General features: G+C 37.2%; 1 protein-coding gene across 1 annotated transcript in view; it reads left to right on the top strand.

Annotated features, from left to right (window-relative positions):
- The window catches only part of BRSK1 (BR serine/threonine kinase 1), a 394,396-nt gene extending 388,189 nt beyond the window's left edge, over positions 1-6,207 (top strand). Inside the window, exon 19 of the mRNA XM_040432325.1 lies at positions 5,984-6,207. Within this exon, the coding sequence (XP_040288259.1) occupies positions 5,984-6,207 (224 nt within the window). The remainder of the gene's footprint in view (positions 1-5,983) is intronic.
- Positions 6,208-12,024: the final 5,817 nt, after the last annotated feature.

The following is a 12,024-nucleotide window of genomic DNA, read 5'->3' as shown; positions in this document are numbered from 1 at the left end:
AGTCATGTGTACCGGTGGGTGACAGTGCCGGTATCTCTCTGATCATATATTTGGTGATAGCTTTGCGATCCATGGTTCTGTTTTGTTTTTTGCTTCATGAATACCTTTATGTGGCTACTACTGGGCGGCATCTATTACCGTTAGGACATGCGCACAACATATGAGAGACCGCTGCGGCCATTTGTGTTCCTGGCTGCATTCCAGTCTCTGGTTGCTGCGGTGATCGCGGGACTTTGTTTCCCGCGCATGCGCAGTTTGCACATGGAGACGCCACTGCACGCGATCTATGCCACAGACGGCTCCCCACCGGATAGTGAGTTTTTAATTCACTGCATCATTTCAAACACCTGCACTTATTATGTTTTCTTCTACAGGAAGCATGATATATTGCACTAATGTTTTTTTTCACTGCATACATTATATTCGCCGGATGTCGGCTATTTAACACATGTAACTTTTGTTATCACCAACAATATTTATGTTTTGTATTTTTAATATATTCTGTTTAATTGATGTCAATTTAATGTGGATTGACACCTCTATTTAAACAATGCTTGTAACACATGTGCACCATGCTTGATAAAGACAGCAACAAGCTGTTGAAACGTCGCTTGACTTTGGGTTTAATAAACCACCGTTTGCTTTTTGAAATCTTGGAGTGCTGCTGGCTATTCTTTCATCTCTAGCTCATTGGACCTAGGTGCTGGTCCTTACCAGCCTGACGTGCACCCCGTGTTTATACAGTGTGCTGCTTCCTCACTTTCTCAAGGTAGATATGAGATAGATAGATAGATAGATAGATAGATAGATAGATAGATATGAGATAGATATGAGATATCTAGATAGATAGATAGATAGATAGATAGATAGATAGATATGAGAGATAGATAGATAGATAGATAGATATGAGATAGATAGATAGATATGAGATAGATAGATATGAGATAGATAGATAGATATGAGATAGATAGATAGATAGATAGATAGATAGATATGAGATAGATAGATAGATAGATAGATAGATAGATAGATAGATAGATAGATATGAGATAGATAGATAGATAGATATGAGATAGATAGATAGATATGAGATAGATAGATAGATAGATAGATAGATATGAGATAGATATGAGATATCTAGATAGATAGATAGATAGATAGATAGATAGATAGATAGATATGAGAGATAGATAGATAGATAGATATGAGATAGATAGATAGATAGATAGATAGATAGATATGAGATAGATAGATAGATATGAGATAGATAGATAGATATGAGATAGATAGATAGATAGATAGATATGAGATAGATAGATAGATAGATAGATATGAGCTAGATAGATAGATAGATAGATATGAGATAGATAGATAGATAGATAGATAGATATGAGATAGATATGAGATATCTAGATAGATAGATAGATAGATAGATAGATATGAGAGATAGATAGATAGATAGATAGATAGATAGATAGATATGAGATAGATAGATAGATATGAGATAGATAGATATGAGATAGATAGATAGATAGATAGATAGATATGAGATAGATAGATAGATAGATATGAGATAGATAGATAGATAGATAGATAGATAGATATGAGAGAGAGAGATAGATAGATAGATAGATAGATAGATAGATATGAGATAGATAGATAGATATGAGATAGATAGATAGATAGATAGATAGATATGAGATAGATAGATAGATATGGGATAGATAGATAGATAAATATGAGAGAGATAGATAGATAGATAGATAGATAGATATGAGATAGATAGATAGATATGAGATAGATAGATAGATAGATAGATAGATAGATATGAGATAGATAGATAGATAGATAGATAGATAGATATGAGATAGATATGAGATATCTAGATAGATAGATATGAGAGAGAGAGATAGATAGATAGATAGATAGATAGATAGATAGATATGAGATAGATAGATATGAGATAGATAGATAGATAGATAGATATGAGATAGATAGATAGATAGATATGAGATAGATAGATAGATATGAGAGAGAGAGAGATAGATAGATAGATAGATAGATAGATAGATATAAGATAGGGCATTCTTACTAGTTAAAGGGGTTATTCCATGAATAATGTAAAAAATCAAAATCAGACGACATATAATACATGACAATCTCTAACAAAGCTAGAACCAGCCCTGTACCTCACATGGATCCAGAGATCTCCCCATTCATTGCTCTGCTAGATTTATATCAAGCTCAGGGGGCGTGTCGTTTCTGCTGCAGCTAAGGGGACGTGTCTCAGCTCTCCCTATCACAGCTCAGGGGGCGTGTCTCAGCTCTCCCTATCACAGCTCAGGGGGCGTGTCTCAGCTCTCCCTATCACAGCTCAGGGGGCAGTTGAACACTGTACCTTGCAGTAACACGCTTAGGGAATCTACATTTTTCCCAAAAAGAAGTTTCCAAAAATAAAATTTCACCACTGAATAGATAATCTGCGAATTCGGTTCATACAGAATAAAGTCCACAATCGCCCATCAATTTTCCCATAAAAGGCTGTATCACAAACAAATTTCACTACTGAATTACAATGTAAATTCACTGCAGAACGGCTAAGAACACGTACTTATTTTTCCGATTAATACGACCCAACAATGGCTGTATAACAATGTCGGTTCACTGCCGACCGGCTAATAAGAAGTGTTCTTTTTCCAATTAATACACCCCAAAAAATATATATATAAAAATCTCAATTCACCGCTGTACGGCAAATATATTTTCTTACAACATATAACTGCACTGCTGAACGGCAAATATATTTTTATTTTGACACTAATACACGGCAAAAAGGGTTTTACAACAAATAACTGCACCGCTGAACGGAAAATATATTTTTATTTTGCCACTAATACACGGCAAAAAGGGCTTTACAACATATAACTGCACCGCTAAGCAGGAAATATATTTCACTTTTGCCCCCAATACACGCTGAACGGCAAATATATTTTTATTTTGCCACTAATACACGCCACAAAAGGCTTTAGAACATATACAGTACAGACCAAAAGTTTGGACACACCTTCTCATTCAAAGAGTTTTCTTTATTTTCATGACTATGAAGGCATCAAAACTATGAATTAACACATGTGGAATTATATACATAACAACCTAAGTGTGAAACAACTGAAAATATGTCATATTCTAGGTTCTTCAAAGTAGCCACCTTTTGCTTTGATTACTGCTTTTCACACTCTTGGCATTCTCTTGATGAGCTTCAAGAGGTAGTCCCCTGAAATGGTTTTCACTTCACAGGTGTGCCCTGTCAGGTTTAATAAGTGGGATTTCTTGCCTTATAAATGGGGTTGGGACCAACAGTTGCGTTGAGGAGAAGTCAGGTGGATACACAGCTGATAGTCCTACTGAATAGACTGTTAGAATTTGTATTATGGCAAGAAAAAAGCAGCTAAGTAAAGAAAAACGAGTGGCCATCATTACTTTAAGAAATGAAGGTCAGCCAGTCAGCCGAAAAATTGGGAAAACTTTGAAAGTAAGGGTTATTTGACCATGAAGGAGAGTGATGGGGTGCTGCGCCAGAGGACCTGGCCTCCACAGTCACCGGACCTGAACCCAATCGAGATGGTTTGGGGTGAGCTGGACTGCAGAGTGAAGGCAAAAGGGCCAACAAGTGCTAAGCATCTCTGGGAACTCCTTCAAGACTGTTGGAAGACCATTTCAGGGGACTACCTCTTGAAGCTCATCAAGAGAATGCCAAGAGTGTGCAAAGCAGTAATCAAAGCAAAAGGTGGCTACTTTGAAGAACCTAGAATATGACATATTTTCAGTTGTTTCACACTTGTTTGTTATGTATATAATTCCACATGTGTTAATTCATAGTTTTGATGCCTTCATAGTCATGAAAATAAAGAAACTTCTTTGAATGAGAAGGTGTGTCCAAACTTTTGGTCTGTACTGTAACTGCATCTCTGAATGGCAAATATATTTTTCTTTTGCCACTAATACACGACAAAAAGGGCTGTAATTTTCTCACTTCACCACACAACGGCTAATAAGCCCTTTTTTCCCACTAATACAAGCCAAAAAAATATATTTTTATAGTTGCTATATAACTGCTATAGTTTTTGTGGCTTCTGCTAATTGGTAAAGAAGTAAAGGTGATTAATACTGTGTAGGCTAGACTACATGTGCACGAGAATTTATATGAGATAGATAGATAGATAGATAGATAGATATTAGATAGATAGATAGATATGAGATAGATAGATATGAGATAGATAGATAGATAGATAGATATGAGATAGATAGATATGAGATAGATAGATATGAGATAGATAGATATGAGATAGATAGATATGAGATAGATAGATATGAGATAGATAGATAGATAGATAGATAGATAGATAGATAGATAGATAGATATGAGATAGATAGATATGAGATAGATAGATAGATAGATATGAGATAGATAGATAGATAGATAGATATCTTGAGAAAAAAGAAGGCAGCACTCCAAAAGTTCATGAAGAAAGCGAGTGATTTATTAACCCATGTGACAGCAACGTTTCAGCTCTCTCTATGGAGCCTTTGTCAAGCCATAGTGACATGTGCAAACAACTGTGCTTTTATAGCATACATGATTAAATTAAGTGATTACATAATTATCATTCAATATAATACAAAATAGTGCCAAAATACAATATGTATAAAAAATATTTCAATCAAATCTCCATGATTAAATGTACAATCTTACATACAAAGTGAAAAACGTGCAATAATTCATAAAAAATTGTATTCCATACGATAAATATAGTTTAACAAACATGATTGCAATAAATCAAACACCAGGTGTACATGATTCAGTGATTAAAAAGATAAAAACAAATGACATGATCTCACATGGAGCCAGAGACTGCAGGACCTGGTCAGCGTTATGAAAATCACACTGCGCAGGCGCCAATTACTCTTACTATCGCAAGAGGTGTAGTTTGCCGAATGAGCAGAAAGGTTAACTGCGCAGACTCATGCCCAAACATGATCACAGAGCGCCGCAGCCTCTTCATACAGCTGATCAGCAGGGGTCCCTGAAATCGGACCCCCACCTATCTTATATTGATGACCTAACTTGAGGATAGGTCATCAATATGTCATTCCTGGAGAACCCCTTTAAAAACTAAATTTCACCACTGGAGGGAGCTTCAGAGCTTGCTGCGTAACATTCATACATTGAAGTCAATAATAAAACAGTACGATACAGTATGTAGATTCTTTTAAATACTTATTTCTCTAAACTAGTTTGTCAGCTTATTCTCTCATGTATTGAATATATTTGGGGACATTTCTAAAATCTGTTAATCAAATTACAGCTGTCATTTACATGAGGCAGGATACAGAAAACACCAACCGGCTATTATAAGCAGCAATTTCAATTTTTCTTTGCCTTGATGGATTTATGTATTATTATCATTGTCATGGTAAAAGTGTAATATTTGATACCCTTTTCATTTTAAAGCCTAATTTACCATATGTAGTTACAATGGCACACAAAAACCCTTAGCCACATAGCAAAATGTAATAAAAGATTAGGCCCCACATCCCATCAAATGTACTATGCCTTTATTAAAATGAATACCTACTTTTTATGGAATTTATATGCTGATCATTCCTGTAATATAGCTATATAAATGACATAATTCTGGCTTTGGGTTGTCACCACTAGAGGAAGCTACCTGATTTATACAGCTAGCATGGAGTTTTTTAGAACCTGTGTGACTCTGTATGTAATGAGTTCCCTCTAGTGGTGGCTACAGGTGCACCATTAGATGGGATTTGTTTGATGGGGGTCTCACCACTGTTTTGTTTGGCAACATTTTCATATAACGGCGGGGTCCTCATAGTTCTATTGTGTATTTAATTCTGTATTCTACTGCTAGGTTTTAAGTGGCTTTTATGATAGATAAGTGCAATTGATGATTTCATTTAGGAGCAAATGTAACAACAAGAACCCAGATGGAGTGTTCCTTGGATCATCTTCTCTTCTTGCCACCAGATGAAAAGAATGGACAACAAAGTCGACAGCCTGGAACTCCAACTCGAAGCTGCCAAAACTCACGTCGCTCCGAGCCTGACATGGCAGAACACCACAGGAGAGGATCCTCCAAAGACAAGAAACTTTTGGCTTCCAATGGAACGCAAACACAGCCATGACCATTGGGAAACTATCACTGCCAGGACGTATCTGGCACAGCTATGAATGAACAATAAAAAAAAAAAAACTGAACAAAAAGACGCAAGAGAACACAGCGCCCTGATGCGTGAGAGAAAACTGACATGGATCCGCTTACATAAATCAATAGGTACACAGACATATATCCTATACCAGGTGTACACACGCTTCCGTGCGTGGCAGGATGGACCGATATGCATACCTAAGGTTCGACAAAATCATTGAAACACATACAGTACATGTACAAGTGCACGAACATACAAAGAAATGAGCACATACACAGAAAAGAACGAGCAACAGGAGATAAAGGTTGGCGTTACTGTGAAGATGTAAATATTTCCAAAAAATAAAAAATGACAAAAAAAAGCAAACAGCAAATGGAATTCAAGAAAATAAACCAGAAGGCAACAAAAAAAATCTATGAAGAAACTGCAATTCTTCATTAATAATTTATTATTATTTTTAATATATTTATTTCAATAGAGTTTGTCCGGGTGTGTGGGGCTCTTTCATTTTGACTTTTTGTATGTTTTTTATTTTTTTTCCCTCCAGTTTGGTTTTCCTCTCTTTGTTTCTCAGAGGCAGCTGATGCCAAAAGACATGACCTATTTAACATGCCCCAAACTGCATTCTTATGAACTTAATCAGAGTTTTCTAACTTTTTTGGCAGATTGTTTCATTACTTGTACGTCATCTGTATGCAGTGGCCATATCTCACTCTTGGGCAGGATCAAAAACCCGATCACCAGTGGTCAAGGCAATTCAAATGTACGGTAGATTAGGAGACCAGAGTTCTATTAACCACAAGTTCTTTTGAACGTCAAGCTCAAAGGGCTTGTGCTGTAAGCTAAACTGCATGTGCAAACCACATGTGCCATAGTGACTGCTCTCCAACCACAGGTTCAACCACTAAACATTACTGCAGATGTCCATGTTGGAGATGAAGAGGTTTGGTACCAGTTAGCAAGACCAGCACACATATCCTCTTCTGTCTGATTGTAATTAGTTTTTTTTTACTTTATGGGGAACACATATTTCATTCAATGCTTAGTCATGCTATATACATGGGGAGCAGGCAGAATAATTCATTGAATTGAACAAAGCCTTTTTGTCGGCTGTTTTCCTCTATCTGATCAGCTGCTACAACATAATTACTATGGCAATAAGGCACCTCTAGATTGGGAAATCACTATAATCCCTATTGTGCCATACCTTGGAAATGTCACAGGATTCTCTCCTCTGTGATGTCATCTGTATTATTCATCACGTAACTCTTGTTTAGTGTGAAAGTCACCTGGTTGCACCAGTGATACATATAGATATATTTATAGAATATTTATGAATCTTTCCTTTAGATCCCATATAGCCAACAAAAAGTTGTCCATTCAGATGATCAGGTTGGGTTGTCAATTTTTATTTGAACAAAAGTGCTTTTGACTCTTTCATTAAAGAGCACCATCATTACACATTATCTTGATACCCCAAAAGATGGATAGGGTCTACACTAGGCAGCATGAATGGATGTGAGGAGCTGGAAAAGATGGATCTATTGTCAGGACTAGTGTCCAACTGTGAAGTGATGGTCTAATAACCGTCATGCTGAGAAGATCAGCTCAGAAAATACCATACTATGATACTATTGTTCATATCCTTGCACACGTCTTGGTTCTTATCCGAATATGGGAAATTGATTCTCATCTGTAGGCCTGAGTCCTGACGATGCATTGCCTTTGTAAGCATTTTCCATTGTCTCGATTACCTGTTGTCCTTTATTTTTTGGAAAACATTATGCAATCTCTACCAAGTCAACGGGGTCGGATCTCTTTACATGATTAACAACATACTCAATGCACCATTTGGATTAACTGGAAGATTAAAGAGCAAAGACCCATATTATAAACTTGTCTATTCTATTTAAGGGAGTGACACTGAGGGAAAAGCCATCGATGCAGTCATCTGCTTGTTGTGTATGCATTTTAATCAGTATTGCATTGTGTTTTTGTTTTGTTTTTTTACTAATATACAAGATAGGACATGGCTTCTACATAAAAAATCGACAACAAATCTGGATTTCAAAATATGACATGCTTTCAAGGCTTTTAAATGGTCTCAGTTTGTCATATAATTAGGCATTTTGCATGTGTGTATATATATATATATATATATATATATATATATATATGCTCTTTTTAATTGTCTTGATGATTTTGTCATACTTTGGTCCAAATGATGTCCATGAGAAAGTTTCATGATATCATCAAAGGACGCTGAAGCTGATTGCCTTGGATTAAAATATTATTCCGTATATTGAAGTATATGCATCATATCTGTGATATTGCCCCAGAGTTACTAAGACCCTAAAACAGGCCGCAATGTAAATTGATGTGACAGTCTATGGACATAACTGCTTATGAGAGCCTGCAAGGTCCACCACATGCAACTGCTGTATGGTGGGCACTGTCTTGTAGGAAAGAAATAGAGCAGAAATATATAGACACTCAAGTATTTTTATCAGCGTTAAAAACACATTTAAGTCCATGGGAAAGGAATTTAAATTCAAATTTGAAATTCAGAAGACAGCCTAAGAGCATGAGTCAAAGATTTACGGGATGTACTTTAAGTAAAATGGAAAGATAATTTCTGCAGCAGGCAAATGTCATTAATAAGACCTAATCTACACAGTTTAAAATTGACTTCTCAAGCCATAAATTTTACAGATTCAGCAAAGCACTTCCGGACAGCAGGACCCATCTGTTCTGAAGATGAGCTGCTCAGGAATAATAAAATAGATTGTAAACTGGCTCCCCTGCCTCGGTTACTGGAATGCTGCTGGTAGGACACATTCTGCTATTAGCCATGGGGCGTGCAACAGGGGATTAGCGTTTTCCAAAAAAAGATTAAACATTCCTAATTATTTAAAAGTCTCAAATGTTGTCGCTCAATGAATATGAGAAGAAGACATAAAGGACCATAACCCACTAGACAAAAGTGATTATATTCAGAATTACCTTAAAACATCTACTAACATCTCATATATGAGATATCATCAGTGAGGGTTTATAGTGACCCACACTGAATTCTAGAACAAGGGGGTAACGTCTCTCCCCCAGAGGATGTGCCCTTTCATCTGCTGATTTAAAGGGACCCTGTCACCTCCAAAAACCATCCCAAGCCGCCAGCAGTACCTGACAGTAGCCAGCAGCGTGTTTCCGACGATAATTTTCTTCCTGAAGGCCGATGTGGCAAAAGCTCAGAAAACTTTATTTTATCCCCTGCCGGCACGCTTCTCTAGACATGCTTGAAGTCAAGGGGGCAGCGGCCTCCTTTCTTCAAGTCAAGATAACCTTGCCCCCTTCCCTGCCCCTTCGCTGTGACTGACAGCTGGCAGTTTGGCTGGCTTTGCCGAACTCTCTGCGTAAGCGCTGTCAGTCACAGCAAAGGGGCAGGGAAGGGGCGTGGTTACCCTGACTTGAAGAAAGGAGGCCGCTGCCCCCTTGACTTCAAGCTTCTAGAGAAGCACGCCGGCAGGGGATAAAAGAACATTTTCTTAGCTTTATCTGCATCGGCCTTCAGGAAGAAAATTATCATCGGAAACACGTTGCTGGCTACTGTCAGGTACTGCTGGCGGCTTGGGATGGTTTTTGGAGGTGACAGGTTCTCCTCAAAAACCTTTGTATTTTATATTCTGTGGTCGGAAATCTCTCATTTTCTACAATGTTGCTGCATGTGAATCCCTATTACAGTCTAGTTGCAGTGAAAGAGATATCTGAACCTCATCCAAAGGTTGCCAAATCAGAAGATGACAGTGTACTCTGGCTGGAGGAGCACAAAGTCCAGCACAGATCCTCACCAATGACATTCAGGTGATTTAAATGGAATGTCTCATCAGAAAATAACCTACTGTTTTTATGTTAAAAATATTTGTGAGGAATTTTGGTATTTTTTTTTCTAATTTTCCATCTCACTAGCAATACTACAAAAAAATCCTGAAAGTGTTCACTCTGGTAACGGAGTCACACAGTAGTCTGACATTTGCTGTAGAGATCATTTCTCAGCAGTCATCCCATTATCATAGGTGATGGTATAATTCCTCCTCCCTGCACATTGACCTTTGACAAGTTACAGGCCAACACAACATAGAAGTTCCACACTCTTCTCCAGGTTACAAATTTCTTCGATTCCTGGCCTGCTGCAAATCATATCTCTGACTCCTGTAAACAGCAGCTCAGACATGACCAATTCCATAATTATGTTCAAAAAATAAAATTTCAAATATGTACCATCAGAATATAAAAATATTAGAAAAACCAGAACCTGAATTTAATTATCAATATATATATATATTGGTGATGTGTTCCCTTTAACGTGAACTATAGAAATTGTATAACTTAGGCATTACTGAGGCAACTACTTTCCGTCATGTAAGTAATCAAGAACATTGCAATCAACCTTTTATCTGGTGATTCCACTCGTTTCTGTGCTTTGCCAACTTCTCAATATATATGTATAGAAGGACAAAGCCTGTTATTAAAGCAAAGGTGAGCGTGTATTAACTAGTGTTTTACTCCATGTCCTTAATCAGACCTCCTCATCCCTTCATCACATATAGAGAAAGCCATTGTCTATTTACTGCCAAGCAAAAGTGTCTCAAACACCTGCTGAAAGCACTGCCTTTAGAAATGGATAGTTAAAACCATTTTGTTTGAGCTACAGTCCACATATCATGTGTACTGTTCACTTTTTACCAATAGAGTCAAGATCCAAACGTCAGTGGTGCCTCCTCTACAGCAGGCCTACATAACCCATGGTTCTTCACCTGTTTTGGAATATTCATGCCTCTTTATAATTTGAAACCCATATCTGAATCTGGTTTCCAGCTAGAAAGTTAATACATTGACCAAAATGTACATTCTATGGATCTAAGGTTCTAAGTCCAACTCTAGGACAGACCAGCATTTTCTTTCTCATGAAGAAGGCATGGAACATTCAATGTCCTCTCCATACATTCACAACTAACCTATATTATAGCAAGCAGTGCATGATACATAAACAGTAAAGACTTCAGGTACTTCTACTTAAATTATTTAATATTCACTTATATCCATGTTCTTCTAAATTCCAAGACCTCTTTAGGGCGATTGTACTGGACCAGCATGGGGAGCTTGCAAGAGCAGAAATCAGCCAAATACCAAAGTTATTATTTTTAACAATATAATGAAGAATGGAGCATTTGTTTTTAAGTTTCCTTGTTCACATTCTTCATATGTCATGTGAATTGACATTGCATTAAATCTCACTAGAAATAACAGGAATGATGCACTTGATGTAACCTTACCATCAACATTTCACCATCATCATTTCACAGTTTAGTTCTTAGAGTTCATATTCATTTGTATAAGATTCGGGGGCGTGGTAAGAATGCAGAACAATGTTTTACCTGTGTCCTATGTTCGAACTGTATGCCAAACTGTACATTGTAATGTATTAACCTCCAACATTTGGAGTTATGTTTGGATGGCTGGAGCTTTGGAGGGTGCCGCCTCTGCAGAGAGTTCAATGTTGGTGTGGACTACAACACATGCTGGCGTGCACATTACGCCAGGTAAATTGTGTACAAATGTTCCATTTTCCTTCCTTTCTTGTCTTCCACGCCTTGACTGTCCGCCCCGGACACGTGAAGCTCAGCTGAATATTGAGAATGTGTTTTCTAAGGAGAGACATGTTCACCTTCTCCTAGAACATGCCCTTCCTTCTTCTGTTCTTTTACTCTTTACTGTTATATTATGTTACTTCTCATT

Source organism: Bufo bufo, chromosome 1 (genome assembly GCF_905171765.1).
Source record: "Bufo bufo chromosome 1, aBufBuf1.1, whole genome shotgun sequence".
NCBI lineage: Eukaryota > Metazoa > Chordata > Amphibia > Anura > Bufonidae > Bufo > Bufo bufo.
Note: the sequence above shows the minus strand (reverse complement) of the source record. Positions and strands in the feature narration are given on the sequence as shown.